Source organism: Sus scrofa, chromosome X, assembly GCF_000003025.6.
Source record: "Sus scrofa isolate TJ Tabasco breed Duroc chromosome X, Sscrofa11.1, whole genome shotgun sequence".
Lineage (NCBI taxonomy): Eukaryota > Metazoa > Chordata > Mammalia > Artiodactyla > Suidae > Sus > Sus scrofa.
The window spans coordinates 35,792,030-35,808,711 of record NC_010461.5 but is presented as its reverse complement, the minus strand read 5'-3'; the positions used below and the strand labels follow the sequence as shown (position 1 = coordinate 35,808,711).

At 57.0% G+C, this 16,682-nt stretch overlaps 1 protein-coding gene across 13 annotated transcripts in view; it reads left to right on the top strand.

Annotated features, from left to right (window-relative positions):
* Positions 1-16,682, top strand: part of BCOR (BCL6 corepressor) — a 123,001-nt gene that overhangs the window by 82,302 nt on the left and 24,017 nt on the right. For 12 of the 13 annotated variants that reach the window (XM_021079595.1, XM_021079599.1, XM_021079597.1 and 9 more), the window contains exons 2-3: positions 14,507-14,635; positions 16,126-16,204. In XM_021079595.1, coding sequence (XP_020935254.1) covers positions 14,550-14,635; positions 16,126-16,204 — 165 coding nt within the window. In that variant the 5' untranslated portion in view covers positions 14,507-14,549. Of the gene's footprint in view, positions 1-9,636; positions 10,057-14,506; positions 14,636-16,125; positions 16,205-16,682 lie in introns of those variants that run through there. The other variant, XM_021079594.1, reaches the window with a different exon arrangement.

Sequence of the window (16,682 nt, the reverse complement as noted above, 5' to 3'; positions counted from 1 at the left end):
GGAGTTCTTGACCTTGGGAGGATGGATGGTGGAGGAAAAAGAGGAGCTTTCCACCCTGGATCGGGAGGAAAGGACGCTGCTGCGCCCTCTCCGTCCTGTTTGCTAAGGTGGCACAGGGCCTAGTAAACTGATAAAGACGGAAAGAAGTGCGAAGTTCGGCCTCTGGGCGGAATCAGGGGGAGGTGTGCTCGCTTTCTGTTCTTTTTTGCTTGGAGGAGACCATGCGGGGACGGCCTGCAGTTAGGTGGATTAGCAGGCGCCTCTGTGACCCCAGACGCGCACGTAAACGGGACTAGGGTTTGGTTTGCCCGCGGCGTTGATTTGCCGCGGTCCCTCTTTGTCTGAGCCCAGCCGGGAATTCCAGCTTTTATTGGGAAGACCGCACTCGGGTGGAGCCCTCGCAGGGTCGGGCGGGGCAGGGCCGGGCCGCGGGGCTGGGCAGGAGGCTGGTCGGCTGCCGAGCCGCTTGAACCCCAGGATGGTCCTTGGGAGCGCCCGGGAGGCCCTGACAACATCACCTCGGTGGTTTCCTCGAGGGCACTGGACCCGGCCGACCAGGCCCTGTGCGGCGGGTCCACCGGGGCCCGAGCCTTCTCCGCTCCCCGCCGGCCCCACCCCTCCCCCGCCAGCCCGAGGCCGAAAGGAGCTCTGTAGGCCCTTTGTTAGGCTCCGGGGTCACACCCGTGCCCCGGGGGCCGCCGAGGGGCGGGAGAGCTGTGCTGTCGGCGAGAAAGGACCTTCTCCTGCTCCTGGCTCGGAGGCCTCCTCGCCTGCTCACACCGTTCACGGGCCCAGCCAGTCTGGGGAGGGGAAGCCTCGGCTGACCCCGGCTGCTTCACCAGAGTGTACGGCCGGCGGGATTCCGTCTGTTTGCAAGGCTGGCTGCGCTGCCGGGGCCTAGGTGGCAGCGGCCGGGTGGAGAGGCAGCCGGGGCAGGCGTGGATGGCCTCCTCAGGCCACCCCTTCGATGGCCAAGCCGCCTTCGCCCCCAGCACTTGGGCTGGGGACATCCACCAACCTCCAGCACAGCCCGACGGCTTTCGCTGGTTGCCCCCAATGCGTTTTTCCGGAAGGGATAGCCGTGTTTGTTGGATGGGACTCAGTGAGCGATGCTTTTCCGCAACGTCTCTGTAGAAGGCCCCTTTCCCAGTGCAGGCTCATCCACACCTGCCCTCAATCCAGGGTCTCGCAGATGGGAAGGGGGTGGGGGTCTGCTCTTTGGATTATTTCATAGAGCCATGTCCTCCAGACCAACCATCCCCCTCGGCACCCAGGGACAGGCCAACCCCAGCCCGTCAGCACCCAGGGGCTCGGCGCCCGTGATTAGACTAGCAGGGAAGTCCGCTAGGAGAAGATCCTGACAGCATAAAATATAATTTGTGATCTAAAAGACAGTTTCCAGTATAATCTCATTATGCACCACAGACTCCCGGTGTTATTTTGTGGAAGGCGGACAATGATCAATTTACATTGACCCGGGGCTGGGCGAGCTTTTAGATGGTAATTGCCATATTGATTTGCATGCAAAAAGGAGACCTGCTAAAATTAAAGACCGGAAGCTAAATTAAACTAAATTTATTGTCTAGGTGCAAACCAGAGGAACTACTGGGGGGGGATGGGGGTGAGTCAGGTCGGGGTGCCAGAGGCTGAGCAGGTGAGAGCTTTGGGAGGTCACACGTTTGGGAGCGATCTTTGCCTTGGTGATTTCAAAATGGGGGGGCTGTTTAGGGTATGGGGACCCAGCGGGACAAAGTTATAAAGTGGCACTATTGCATTGAAGGCACCGGGGTCTTTTAATGCTAATAGTAACTGCAAGAGGGAGGAGAGGTTTATAGGGTTATAGGGGTCTTCCTGCACCATTTCCGGCACCCCCCCATTTCTATTGTTCTACCCGATCGCTCGCAATAGTGTCAAGGACACCAAAACCTCTTGCAACTGAAGGGTTAAGTTTTAAGAAAAAAAATAAAATAGACCTTAACCCCTCTCCCCCCCGCCCCCCACGGCAAGTCTTCGGAGAGAGCGTGAGTAGGGGGGGTGTTTCTGCGTGCGCCCGACGGGCAGGCCTGGACAGTTGGGGGCTGCGGGAGTTCCTCCCCGGAGGAGCAGCAGCCCCAGACTCGGCCGGACGGCGATCAGTTCGGGAAGCGGCTCGCTCCAGGTGGCCTGTGTCTCTGTGTGTGTGTGTGTGTGTGTGTGTGTGTGTGCGCGCGCGCGCGCGGGGGGGGGGGGTGTCGGGGCCACGGACTCTCAGTGCCCGGTGGCAGGCGGCCGGGGTGGGAGGAGGAGGACGGAGGGCGCCTCCCCAGAGGTTGGAAGGGCCTGCACGGAGCTTGCGGTGGGGAGGGAAGGCGGGGGCTGGAAACCTTGCCCGGATCGGCGGTGATCGCCAAGGCCGGAAAGTTTAAAAAAGAGAGAAAGCCACTGGCTGGGAGCCAGGGGCGGCCGGGCCGCCGGGGCGTGTTCGGCTGGCTGGCCGGGTGAGGACCCGGCGCCGCCATCGCCCGGATCCCTTCTGCAGCCCAGGCCCTTGCCCGCCCCAGGCGCTCCCGGAGCCATTTCACACATCCGGAGCCTCGGCCTTTGGAGGAGCCACCCGCCTGAGGCTGGGAAGCCCGCTTGGGCGGCTGAGTGTCCCGGGCTCCTGCCCGTTCCCCTTCCCAGCCAGCCGAATTGGAGATGGCCCTGGGTGTGGAGCCTGTGACTTCGGGGTGTGGGTAGTTCCCGGAGCATCTGAAAGCCTGGGGCAGACCAGGAAATTGGGGATGGGGCTGGGAGAAGGTTTTGAGCGCTGCCTGAGAGAAGGGGAGGAGGGAAAGGAGAGCTCTCCCAGCCCCCAACTTGTCTTGAGACTTGGCTTTTCCGCCGGACCCCTGAGGGTCCAGGAGGGTCCGGCGTCTTGCAAGCCGCTTCCATCTCTATTTCCTCCCCCAGCCCACTTTGGTCTCTGGGTTTTTCGTTCGGAGTCTTAGGAAAGATAAGGCGTAGGTGCTCTTTCCAAAGGGCTTTTGCACTCTCTAGGTAATTTTATTTATTGCTGTATGTGGCAAAACTGGGGTGGCAAGCCTAGTTCTGGTTTCAGGAATCAGCACTTTTTGCAGAGACCTAAGAGCAGCACCCACCTACCCTGGCCCAATCTGGGCTCCTGGAGGAAGGGAAAGTAGAGCCTCATTGGGATCCCTGGCCTCACACCAGGGTGTTTCGGTGCAGGGAGATGTGTAGGGTGTCGGAAATCTTGAAAGACTTTGTGTGGACCAAGAGTTCCTGGGTCCAGGAGAAACTGACTGGGTTCCAGGCTCCTTGTGGACGAGCTCCAAAGGCGTTAACCGCTCTCCTTTTACCCTGCACGTGACTACAAGAGCTAAGGAAGCCTCCCGAACTTCTCGGGGATTCCGAATGGCACAATCTGACCAATAATTGGCTCCTCTCCGAAACTCCAGGACTGAGTTTGACCATGGCCCTTTTTTTTTTTTTTTTTTTTTACTAGCTGTGTGACCTTGGGGGCAAGTTATTTATGGCCTCTGAGCCTCAGTAAGTTTCTTCATTTGTAAGACTGGGAATAATTACCCACCTTTAGGATCAAAGAAGAATACTTGGCACATAGTAGGCCCCGAGGATTCGTAATTGCTTTGAATGACTGGTCAGGTTCCTCTCGGTTGCTCCTCCTTTCCCTGCTGCCCCGGAGACCCTCTGAGGACCCCCGCCCCCAGACCTGCTTAGGCTCGTGTCTGGGGACCGACGTGCAGGTTAAGTTCCCCTCCAAGGGGATTCCTGAGGATACTCCTGGGGTCTGCCTCCGTGGGTTCCTCTTTCCCTTTGTTACAGTTCTTTGCCTTCTGGGTTTTAAAGGATTCCATATGAAAAGGCTTGGATCTTTTTTTTTTTCCTCCCCCTAAGTGGGATCATTTATATGGTTAGGAATTGATTCCAGAACCCGTTTCTAGGTGCTCTTTGGCAAGTCCTCTCCTCGCTCTTTCGGGGGAGGAAACAGCAGCGGCTGGAGGGGAGAGACCTGGTGGGAAGAGGTGAGAGGGTCTGGCCTGCTGCAGAGGCCAGAGGTGCTGTGGTTTGTTTGATAGGGATTAAGTCCGGATGTTATGAGGTCTCAGTGTGGTTTTCAATAAAGTCTGCCAGGGATTGCTTCTTTTATATCGATACGTATTTAAAAAAATTACTAGCATGAGAAGAAAACCAGACCTGTATGGATCCAGGCCGGTAGTAAGCTACTGTGATCAGGTTTCCTATTCGACTCCCAGAGGGGAAGTCAGCGTTTGATTGAAGCTACACTTGGTTCTTGACTCTCTGGGGATGCCGGCTCTGAAACAGGAGCCCTCCCTTTCTCTCCTCCACCCCCCCCCTTTTCCCTTCTTCCCCTAAAAGCCTTTGTGCTGAAAGAGCTTCAGTAGGCATGAATCCCTGGTCCCTCTCTAAAGAATGCCTTCCAGCCTTTGCTGACATTGTTTTGTGAACAGTGGGTTTTACCAGGCCAGCAGTTTCCCCCCGTCTTAGCTCACTATTTTAGAGGTTAGACTCTGGCCAGGATGTGCCCAACTGCAGTGATTTCCAGTGTGTGTAGCCAGGGCCCTGCCTGTAATCTGAAGACACCTTAACCTTTGCCCTAGGTGCCCCTGGAGTGTGTGTGGGGGGGTGAAGGTGGGGCGAGCACAGCCGGGGGATTGTCGGTAAGGGTCTGTTTGTTTTCTCCAGCCCCAGAGGCCCGAGTGAGGGCTGGGTGGAGTGAGAGGAGTCAGAGAGTGCGTTCCAGCCATGGGTCTGATTTAAAACTTGGTTTAATTGGAGAAACTCTTAGGCATTTAACAGTTCTGTACAAATGCAAACTTGAAATAGCTCTAGGCCTACGTCATTTAGGAAAGAATAAATGAAGTACAGAAATGTCCAAACTATGTAAATCCTAGAGTTGTCTGCCCTCCCATAAACACATGACAAGTGCCAAGGCATTTCCAGTCAAAACACCCATGGAACCAGCAGCCTCCATCCTTTGTATTTATTATTTTATTAACAGCATTTTACACAGCGTTTAACGAGCACAGCCTGCCTGCTTTCCACCAGGGCTCTCGGCCGACCGAGGGGTGGAAAACAGATGGGGGCGATGAGGAGTGGTCTCTGGCGAGGTCTCTTCAGACGGGCAAGGAAAAGGAGCATTCGGGGTTTCTTTCTCCTGGCCCCCAAGAAAAGACGAGAGCCGGGCCTTGGAGGAAGAAGGCCCCTCTCCCTTCCCAGGAGCAAGTTGTGCCGAGGTGGCCTGTCTAGGCTCCGCTTCGATTCCAGAAGGTGTGAAGCAGGGTCCGCTCTCACGATGCTCTGCCCATCCGTTCTTGGTGCTCTTCAAAGAATAAGTATTTGTCTGCTGGCGTTATTCTATAGCCTGGTGGAAAGTTTATAACGAAAAGTAATGCCTTTCTTAAGTCATAAAATGAGCCTTGTATGATTATTTAATTAAAATCTATTTAAGGACCGATTAGGCGTGTAATTTGCGCTAATAATGACGATTATGGAAATGTTCGACTTAACCAAAAATCATAAAGGAGACATTTTGATCAGTGGGGCGACCAGTAAGGATTCTGGGAGTCGGACAATTTTCCGAAACCCGGGAGGCGTGGGGCCGCCGAAAGTGACGAGCTGCCTGGCCCCTGGGACCTGGCAGAGCGGGCTGGGAGGAAGCCCAGGGCAGGCCGGCCCAGGCTTTGCCAGGCAGAGCAAACCCCCCCCCCGCGCGCCCCCCGAGGCTCCTGGACAACCTGCCTTCCCGGCCGAGGAAATGGGGGAGGGGGGCTGCCGGCCCCGGGGCTCCCACCCGGCCAGGGGAGGGGGAAACTCTGGGAGAGAGCTGCCGAAGCGCCCTGAAGCCTCTGCGCGAAATGGCTGTGTTCTCTTGCTTTAACAATCAGCAGCGACACACGCACTGCTGCCTTGGCCAGCCTTGGCTGGAGCCTGGAGGGGTGGGGGGAGGAGGGGGGGGTCCCTTGTTCCGGAGAAACCTGCCAGCTGCCGGGCTTGGTGCGAAGGCAGCGAAGGCAGACACAATGCTGCTGTTGTTGGTTTGATCTCTAACTGTGGATTGTTAGTCTGGCTTTAACTATGTGGTAAGGGGGGAATGTGAAGGCTGTTTACAGCGAGTGCAAATAATGTGACAGCTGTTGGTGCACGAGCAGCGCTGTGCCTCCTCGGCGCTCACACAAAGCGCGCACTATGCAGGCCCGCGGAGAGCTGCCGAGGTGGCCGCCACTTTCTGGCCGGGGCGTCCTCGACCGCGAGGCCGCCAGCTCTCGGCAGCACCCCCACCCCGCGACACACATCTTTATGGCTCCCGGCATCAGCTGGACGCGGGTGCTGGCTGGTGTGTTGTGGTTTAGGGAACTCTGAGGCAGAGGTGGCAGGCGGAGGCCCACAGGGTCATGAGTGTCAACTGTCTGGAGGAGTTTGGCCGGGAGCTCCGGACCTGGGTCCTCCGTGGCTTGTGATCGGGTTGTTAAGATTTGGGCAAATAACTTTCAGCCCTAAAGCAAGCTCGTTGGAAAGAATGTATTATTAACTGAAGGCTTTCTGGAAATTGCAGAGCCTCTGAAGGCCGTTGTTCTTCCTCTGAAACGGCCCTGTTATTCAGACAAGTTCGAGAGCCAGGCGACCGCTGTGTTCTGTGCGCGCGGCCCTGCTTCCTGGATTGGAAACCCGACGGCGTAGGTTCGGACCCGAAGCGGGGGAGGGGCGCGGGCTGGCTTTCCATACCCACCTCCCTTTGCCTTCCCGCCCTAGCCTCACTTACCTTCAGCTGCAGGACCAACGGTGCTGTCTTGAGGTCTGCCCGCAGCGCCACCCACTCTGTGACTTAATCCAACTAGATGCCCACAGCCACAGGCCTTCTCTGAGTTCCTGGTCCTCTGCCAGGCACTGCGGGGAGGCGCCAGGGTGGGAGGGAGAACAGTTGGTGGGTGGCTGCAAGCCCTTGCTAGGCAGGTCCCGGAGATGCATGGCTGGCGGGCCCAAGCAGGCGGGCTCAGGATGGCCAGGGAGATGGGCCAGCCCCTGGTCTGTCCTGGGGCAAGCTGGCTGCAACCCCCCCCCCCCCATCTCAAGGTTGAAGCCCTCCAGCCCCGACCCTGGGGCTTTGGAGGATCATTTAGAGTTGACTTCATTCTGTATCCTGCCCTTCAATGTGACTTTGGCTCCTGGGTGTACAGCCTGCAGGATGTCTGCAAATTCGAGTCCATCCCCCCCACTCCCACCCCAACTGCCCAGGTCTACCCATTCTGAGTTTTAATGTGGACTTCTGCATCTAGTTGGGTTCCCTAGTGGGGAGCTGGGAGATGCTTCTGGAATGATACATGAACTTCGGTGCCAGTTCTATAAATTGGTCTCTTTTTATGACGTGTGCCATTTTCTGTAGGAATGTTGCTTGCAAAACGAGTTTCGCCTTGGAGGAAAGGCGGAAAGATAAACAAGCCTGCAACGCCAAAACACTGGCAGTCTTTCCCTCCTTCCAGCTCTCTTAAAGCAGCCGGGCTGTATTTCCAGGATTAGACTTGTGCTTGTGAGGAGGGACTCTGGTTGGCTTTTTTTTTTTTTTCCCAAGCAAATGCAAATTAGAGAAAAATAATTTTCTTTCAACGATATGCAATGTATTAGTCACTTGTTATCGTGCTCCGAGGCAGGCCTCATTTGCGCGTCTGCCAGCTCGCTCACATCTGCTCGGCGCTGTTCGGGGCATTTTAACCTTGGCGGTGTCGTGTCTAGTCCCACGGATCAAGGAGGAGTAATTAAGCTCTGAACAGCTACAAAAATTCACGGGCCCCCATGTCTACCGCAGTTTTCTCACAGCTTTGTTTGGGGTGTTCCCAGTTCCAAGGCTGAGTAGCAGACATGGGGTTCCTATTGTTCCTTGTAAAGAAAGTGGGAGCCCCTGTCCTCCCCTGACCCTCATCCCCAACCTTCCCAGGACTCCCAGGCAGCACACAATCAGCAGATTGCAGGACCCTGTGTTTTAGGCATCTCTCATTTGTAAAAACTTCCTTTGTGCTTCCTGTGTGTACTGATGGTTGCTGTTAATAGCCTTATGGTATAGCTTGTTCCTTGTGGGGGGCGGGGGGAGGGGGGCGTGCAGCAAGTGCTCTTTATTCCTACAAAGCCCTGGTGGAGACTGCAGCGCAGTGACACCTCCCTCTAGAGTTTGTGGTATATGGATCGTTTATTCTGGTTTTGCCCCCAGGTTGTGTAGACTGCAAGTGGGAACCCAGCCCTGCAGGGACCAGGCCCAAGCGGGGGAGGGCAGGGAAGAGACGAAGAGTGGGGTGATGAATTGCATTCAGCCTAGGTTTCCTATCCTGGGGTGCCTCCTGTTGAGGGACACCAGCTTCCAAATGGGGCCCCCCCTCTTGCATACACACGTGGTTGTGTGTGGCACAAGCGTGAAAGAAAGTGAAAGGAACAAAAAGCCGAGGCATGGCGACAGGGGAGAAGGGGAAGTGTCTGAGGTTGGTCCCTGACCTGGGGGGAGGCGTGGCTCTGCCTGTGGGAAGGTGGGGGGGGTACCAGGCGGGCCGCCCTCTCTTGGCAGCAGCTCTCCCGGTCCATCCTTGCTCGTGCCTCCCCCTCCCCAAGCCCCCAGCCTCCAGCCCCCTTTTACAGTTGGCTACACTTGGCTTACATCTGTGGCTGGGGAGACGTCCACGGAGAGAGCAACACCCCAGCTGGGCTGAAGGGAGCCCAGGACGGTGGCGGGGAGGGGTGTCTAGGGTCTGCTCATTCCCCTGGTGGGCTCTGGCCCCACGTCCTGGGTTCTCCCGGCGCCCACCCAAAGTTGCTTTTTGTCAGATACAGTGGCGAGCGCCCGGGAAGAGGGAGCCCAGAGGAGTCGCGGGAGGGGTGAACCGGGGTCGAGGATGGCGAGCTGGAGTTCCTGGAAGGTGTGGCGGGGGCGCGCGGCGGGGGCGGGGCTGCGTGCGCGCGCGCGCGGGGGCGGGGCGGCCCACGCAGGGACCTCGCGGAAGAGCCGGTAGACGCACGGGTGTGTGTGGTGGCAGAGAAATCCCTTTGTTGCCAACCGATCTCGCTCAGGTCTGAGGCCCCCTCCCCCACTCAACCGCCTCCGGCCAAGTTCACTCCCGACCAACCGACCAAACCGACCAGAGTGGCTCGCTTGCTCTATCCCGGCGCCCTGGGAGGAGGCTGGGAAGGTTCTGGTTGCTCGAAAGGTCAGGGCCAGCGGCGCGAATTTCCTCTGCTCTCACACCCTCCCTTCCACTCCTGCTCCGCAGCTCTGTCTGTTACTAATGCAAAACTTGGGGCGTGGGTGGGGACACCCGGGGAAGCGATGGCCAAGACTTGGAGAAGTGTGCCAAGCAATAGCGCCTGGGCAGCCTGGGTCACACACACACACACACACACACACACACACACACACCCCGCCCAGCCCCGCGCGCTTCAGCACCCATGCTGGACTGGAGGACCCAGCTAGCTGACCTCTTTCAGCCCCACCCCGAACCTGGGGGGCAGCCTTGGAGTCTGTCGTGTCCGTCCGTTCCCCCCCCCACACACAACACCGGGAAAAGCATCTCAGGAGGATCTGCCCCCATGCCCTGCACACCTGGACACTTCCCCCCCCCACCCCACCCCCGTCCTAAAATAGGAACTTCTTCACTCCTCCCTTCCTTGACACCAGTAGGGAAGTGCCTGTGCCGGACTCAGCCTGTGTCTGGAACAGCCCCAGGAAGGGCTCCCAGGTGGTGAGCTTTGGGCTTCCATGAAAGCCACACACTTGGCTGAAGGTCACCCCTCCCTGGCCCCCACTGTGCTCCTGCCTCAGCCTTCCCAGTGCCACAAAGAAACTCTGCCGCTGTTCTCGGTTTGTTTGTTACAGTGTGTTCAGAGGAGTCAGAAGCCGTTTAATGGAGTTAGACGGGGCCTGCACAGCGATTGCCAGGCAGAACTCAAGTCCATAGTGCAGTTTAATCCTCTGGAAAATGCGGTGCCAAATATTTACAGATGAGGGGACCAAGGTTGAAGAGGTTCGGCCACCTGCCCAGAGATACGCCGTGGATGAGGGTGAGAGCTGGGAGGCTGTGGCAGCACGTTCTCGCACGTCCTCCACGGAGACCCAGCTATGCGGTGAGGGAGACCCCTTCCCCCAAGAGGTCCCCCGCCTTCAGAGGACCCTGGCCCCCGGGGGCACCCTGGCTAGGATCTCTGATGCCCGCTCTGCGTGCTGAGCCAGAAGCTCCCCAAAGGCCATCCCAGCCTTCTTGGCCGCTAACTGGATAAGTGCCTGGTGGGCAGGGGGGAGCCCTAGGGAGGGCAGCGTTCGGTAGTGTTTGCCTGGAGTCGGGATGGTCTGGTGGTGCTGCTTTCCATTTTGACAGTGCCGCTCGACAAGCGGGCTGCGCAGACTTGAAGCCATCCATCCGCCCCCTCAAGGGCGGAGGCAGCGGAAAGTGACCCGGTGCCAGGAGGGGCTGGGGTGGAGAGAAAGGAGAGGTGCCAAGAGTGGCCTGGTGCTGCCTCCCGTCCCTGCACGCAGGCCAGCCTCTCGTGGCCACTGCTCCTTCCTTCGCAACCTATTTGTAGTCTGCCAAGAGAACTCGCCCTTAAATAAAAAAAGATCTCCCCTTTCCCTCAGGCCATAATGGCAGGAGGTGGCAGAACGGTGGTGGGGGCAGCTCGGGGCCTGAGTGCCCCCTCGTGTCTTTTCCCAGAGGGCCAAGGTGCCCCCTGTCAGGGATGCCCGGGTTGAGGTGACAGCTCCTAATCTTGGTCCCTCTGACCTCTTTCTGCCAATCAGGCTCTTCTCCCCAGTGTCCTGGCCAAGCTCGGATGCTGATCATAACTCTTGGCTTCCAGAGCAGCTGACTGCCCAGGTCTGTCGAGGGAGACCCAGGCTCTCCTGCGCTTGCAGTTCCGGCCTGACCGAAAACGGGAGCCCCGTTCCGGGTGTCCGCGTTTTGCAAGGCAGGTCTCTCCCAGAACTGGGTGTTCAGCGGGCGGCCTCCACGATTCCCGATCTGTTCTTCAGAAACCAGACACTTCCTCCATCTCCCCAGCCGACCCCTTCTCTCGGCCACCTTCCCTCTTCATCCCCAGCCCGCATCCTTGTCCGCTTCTCTCCGCTACCGGAAAAAAGGGTTAAAACCCAGAGCGAAGGTGTAGCTTAGCAGCTCGCACTTGGAAACAGGTTGGTGCTTGTAAAGTGCCTTTCATGACTGACTTCACACATCTTGGCACTTGCAGAAGCCTCGCCTGCGCGTGGAGGAAAAGGTGGGGGGTGTGGAGGAGAAAGAAGGGCAGCCGAGCCTCTTGCACAGAGCAGCAGAGCGCCTGCTCTGTTTGTCATCTACATCACGTCATTTGCCCTCTTCACCGTGACCCACAGCCAGGGGTCAGGGAGTCACTTTTGAAGAACTTTCCCTTGGAGGTCAAAAAAGACCCGAGCTACTTCCCCAGCCAAACAGTGAACGATTTCACCCGCGGGGTGGGTGGGGTGAGTGTGGCTGTATGACCGCCTCTGTGTGCCTGACCCCCAAGATCCCCTTAGTTCGTCTGACATCCAGGAGAGGTGGGGGGGGTCCCCATTCTTTGATGATAGTGGGGTGTAAGCGGTATGGCCTCTGCCCCGGGGTTTGGGCTGTCCCTCTGGAGAAGGGCCTCCTGCCAGGCAGGGCCCTGGCCCCTCGGCCCTTTCCGCTCAGCACCATCTTGGCCAGGAACCTGAAGAGTTAAAAGTCTTTAGCTCGTTGCAATGAAATTATGGCTGGCAGTGGCGCCGCTGTTTGTTCAACAGACCTCCACTTTTAAACAGTTCACAAAAAGTTCATGGGGCAGCTAAAGATTATAAGAGTGTGTGTATGTGTGTGTGGGTGTGGGTGTGGGTGTGTGCAGTCAGCAGGATCCAACGCTGCCTCGCCCCCCCCGCCTTGCTTGGTCACGGCCGGCCCTGTCCCTTGCCCCCACCCACACGATACCCAACCAGGCTCTGGGCCTCAAACCCTCCATCCGAGCCTGCGCACGAAAGAACACTTCATTCTGACCCCGGGTGTCATTTTTCTGCACAGCATTAATATTGAAATCCCTATCGGACAAGCCCTGGAGGAGGGGACAGGCTTTGAAAGCACCCTGTGGTCCTAGGTGTCTCTAAACTGCCTTCACTCGTCCACTAAGTCCTGGCCACCCTTTTGAGAGAAAAGCCCTTTCAAGGGCAGGGAGCTGCCGGCCTTTCTGGTGGGGAGAGGGCCCAGGAGGGTGCTTGGGTGGCGGCCTTCCTACCTCCTCAGTCAGATGCTCAGAGGTCCTTGCCCCAAGGTGACAACTAGAGGAGGCTTCTGGGAAGCAGCTTGTTTGAGGTTTGAAGACTGGGCCCCAGAAGATTGGGGACCCCCAGAAGATTGGGGTTCTGAGGGCACACACTTCTTCCCTCATCCTTTTCTTAGGGGTTCGATGGGGGTGACCCTTTGGCTTGGGGTGAAACGTCCCAACTTCCTCATGGCCCCGGACTCTGGGATGACGTGGGGCACTCCTGCCCTTTTGCTCTGCCTTCTAGATGAGGCCTCCCTGGACAACTTGTTTTTGTTCGAAGGGGCGGTCGGAGTTAGGGAGGCGTCGCTCTGTTGACTCTGCCCTCTGGTCAGCCCCACAGTGCTGGCGGTGGCCGCCTCCCGACCTGATGTGTACATCCTGAACACGGAAGGACAGCCCCTGAGCCCCCACAGAACCTTCCTTGACACCCGAACCCGTCTTTTTGCGGCACAGTGGCCAGCTCATTGGAAATGCCCTGATCTGTCTGAAGAAAGGGACACTTCCTAGAGAGAGCTTCTTCAGAATGCCACCAGGCCGGACACGACCCGAGCGATATGTGCCTCTGCCTCTCCTCTAGCCTCATTGTTGAGCTCCAAGTATGCGCCGTGTGTCTGCGAGTGTGGCCTCTTGATTAACAGACGGTGTTCTATGTATAGGGGCCGATGGGGGGTGCCGGTGGACAAAAGCCCGCGTTAGGACAAAGAAGTGCCGAAGGGTGGCCTGGCTCTGGGATTCAGGTCTCCCAGGTGCTCCCCCACCCCCACCCCTACCCCCACCCCCACCCCTAGTCACGCTCAGCAAAAAGAGTCCCCGGACCCGGTGGCTTCCACCCAACCGACCTGGCAGTCAGCTCCGTTTGCTAAAGTGTAAAAGCAAGCATTTGCATATTTTTTACTGCTAACAAAGGAAATGTGTCGACTTAGGGAACATTTGGGCTTTCGGAAACTGTGTGGGTGGGTGTGTGAGGGAAGAGAAAGGAAAGTTCCCCCAATGATCTGCACACCAGAGGTTTCGCACGCGGGGATTGGGTCCCATGTAAAGAGGCCGTGGCCGGGCCCCTGGACAAGGGAGTCCGCCAGCGATCAGGGGAATAGCCGGGGGCCATCGGTCCCAGGCATTAAAGGCTCCCCTACTTATTAACCCAGCATTTAACAGCAGGATATGGGCTGAAGCGCAGTCAAAAGAAACGGCTCAACCTCCAAAGAGCAATTAAAATCCTGCACGAGGATAAATCACGCGCCGTGATAATCCTGTTAATAAAATGCAGCTTGTCCTGACCCTTCACTCATGCAGCAAACTAGAATGTGATGTGGGTGGGGGTGGTGGGCAGAGAAGGTGGGGGGGGCGGCGGGGTTCTCCCTTCTGCCTCGGCAGCCTCCCCCCCCTCCTTCTCCTGCTTGCTGGAAAATGGGTGGCTTTTGCCCGTTGCCCGCGTGCCAGCGGCTCGCAGCCCAGCAGCCCGGGCTGCTAAGACTTCTGCGCTCGCTAATGATTTCTTGTCCCCAGCGAGCGGGCGTCATTGAATTACTCAGCCACCTCCCTCGGTAGCTCCCAGGCCAAACCACCCAGGCAAAACCACCCGGGTTTGGGGCTTAATCTAATCTAGAGCTCGGGTGGGGTGGCTCACCAGCCCACTGCCTTTTAACCCTCGATTTGTTAGGTCGCACACACCACAGCCCCGGAAATCCAGCCCTGGAGCTGAGTCCCTGGAGCTGAGTCGTAGTTTGGGCCGCCACACGGGACTGCCGTGTGCCTTGTATGCCACCCTCCTGTCCCCGGTGCTTCCAGCCTTAAGAAGAATCCGTGTGGGGCTCCCTGGGATCCAGCACCATCTGCTTCCAGTCCCAGTGTGTTCTGAAAAGGCTGGGCAAGGGAAGGGAGGACTGCAGGCCTGGGGCGGGGGTGGGGGGTGATGGGTGATGGGTGCTGTGCCCGGGATGGAGTGGCCTGTGGCGCTGGAACCCTCTCCCCGTCCCCCCAGTGTCGTCCCCATTGTCTCGTGCCAGCGAAGTTCCATCTCCCTCCTTGAACCTCTGGGTCAGGTGCCTTCCTCTGCTCCCAGCCGGCCAACTGGCCGGCCGTGCAGACGTGGAGCAGGGGCTGCGTTCTGTGTGAGCTGCCTAGAAGGAGGGTTTCTCTCCTTTCCTCGTTTGGCTTTTTTATTCAACCTCCTGGGATTTTTTTTTTTTTTTTTTTTTTTTCTAAGCAGACTAGACGCTTGAAGAAGAAAAGCTGCCAACCAAGAAGACGACATGCTTTCAGCAACCCCCCTGTATGGGAACGTTCACAGCTGGATGAACAGCGAGAGGGTCCGCATGTGTGGGATCAGCGAGGACAGGTGAATGCGCCTGGCTGGCTGGGGCCTGGGGAGAGGGCGGGTCCCCAGCAGAGCCCCCCCTCGCCGCCTCCTCGAAGCCAGAGTGAACCCTGGGGGGCGGGGGCAGGGGGGAGAGCTCCCGCCTAGCTGGCGGCCCTTGATTTACAGTTTTAACAGGCACCCCGGCTCAGCGAAGCATTGCCGCCCTTTAAGAGATTAGCCCCTAAAGCGGCCTTTCAGTGCACTTTCGTCCTTAATTTATTATTTCATATTTATGAAGGCGAATTAATCCCAGTCTATATGCTGCTTTAACTCTAAATGTCAGGAGTGTGGGCCCAGGTGGATCGGCATTCGATGTGCTTTTAAAACAAATAGTTTGCTCAGTAATAAATGGGGGATAGCCACCCTTCACTTCCTGTAAGCCCAGGGTTCCTCTGTGTCCTCTGCCGCCGGTTCGGCAAGGCCATTGGCTCCGGGTCTCAGTCAGCCGACAGCTCTGTTAGGCTTCCTAATCAGTAGTTTTGGAGTGTGGGGTAGAGGCAGCTAAGCAGTAGATAATTGAAGCTGCTCTTTGGGGTAATGATGAAACTTTCCTCTGCTGCTTGTCAGCGGTTTTATCCTGGGGATTTGGAAGTTGGCACCAGGCACTTTCTTTATCGATGCTCTCTGATAACAAGTCCCAGGGCAGCCGCAGCAGCCTGGCACAGATGTGCGGCTTCCCCTGGAGCCTGGAGCAGCTGACATTTGTATGATATTAGTGTGTATCCCCCATCATTTTGATAAAGGCAGTCAAATATGGCTTCATCATCACCATGGAAACCAGTTTCCATAGGACATGGTGCCTAACTTTGTTTGGGGAAAAGTTTTGAAAGCCTGTCTCCATGGGTAACCCAGAGGGATTGATGAGGCCAGCCCGCAGACCCCTGCCTCGAGGTCCCCCGTTTGGCTTTCGCCATTGTACTACTTGATGTCTGTCTTCAGGTACAGCCTATAAGGGTCTGGTAGGACAGCAGAGCCCAGACGGCCCTGTCCATCCTCCCTAGAGAAGATCGGGAAGGAGAAGGGCTCGTGCCGAATTTCTGGCTTACCCAACTCAGGGATGTGTTTGTCAGTGATCTCCCATCCTGGTTGCCCTGGTTTTGTTTTTGGTTTTGGGGCCACACCTGGAACCGCACGTGGAACTTCCTGGGCCAGGGATGGAACACATGCTGTAGTTGCCACCCGAGCCACAGCAGTGACAAAGCCAGATCCTTAACCCACTGCACCACCCGGGAACTTGCGCTGTTAACCCTGTCTTTCCTTTGTTGTTCACGGTCCAGTTGAATCGCCTTTCAGGGACAACTGTCAATATGGGCCACTGGGGAGGAGGTGGGTTGTTTTTTGGTTTTTGGTTTTTTTTAAGGGCAATTGGAAAAATGGAGTTATTAGAAACTGGTCTGTTCTGGAGCAGTCTGTGAAAGATGGGTTAAGTGAGGAATGCTTTCATGAAGTTGATGTGTCCTTTTAAATAGGAAAATTCCCGTAAATGATGGTGACGCTTCAAAGGCCAGACTGGAACTAAGGGAAGAAAATCCCTTGAACCACAACGTGGTAAGAGATTAATGGCTTCTGTTGATGTGCTATCTGAATATCAGTGATCTGTAATCAATCGTGCATTCATCTGCATACCATTAAAGGGCCTTTTGGGGTGGGGCGGAGTGTTTCAAGGGCCAGGCTGAGTAGAAAGCCTAGGCCACAAGATGAGGCCTCACCCAATTTCTTCCTGGCTCCCTTTTCTTGGCCGTTCATGTCCTCGTCCCCTGGCGACGGCGGGGGGGGGAGAGAGAATACGTGCCGCCCTTTCTTCTATGCGGCTACGTTGCCACATCAGTGCTCCCCGGTGGATGCATTTCCAGCTTCCAAGCAGACCCCTTAGGGTTTACCTGCCCAGTGAAATAAGAAACAGAGCTGGCTCCAGACACCGGGGAGAGGAAGTCAAAAGACACTACGACAGTTTGACCCATGGCCTCTTTATTGATTTAGAAATGAGACAGCTCACCTCCTCTGTTCCTCCCTGTCCCCTTGAAAA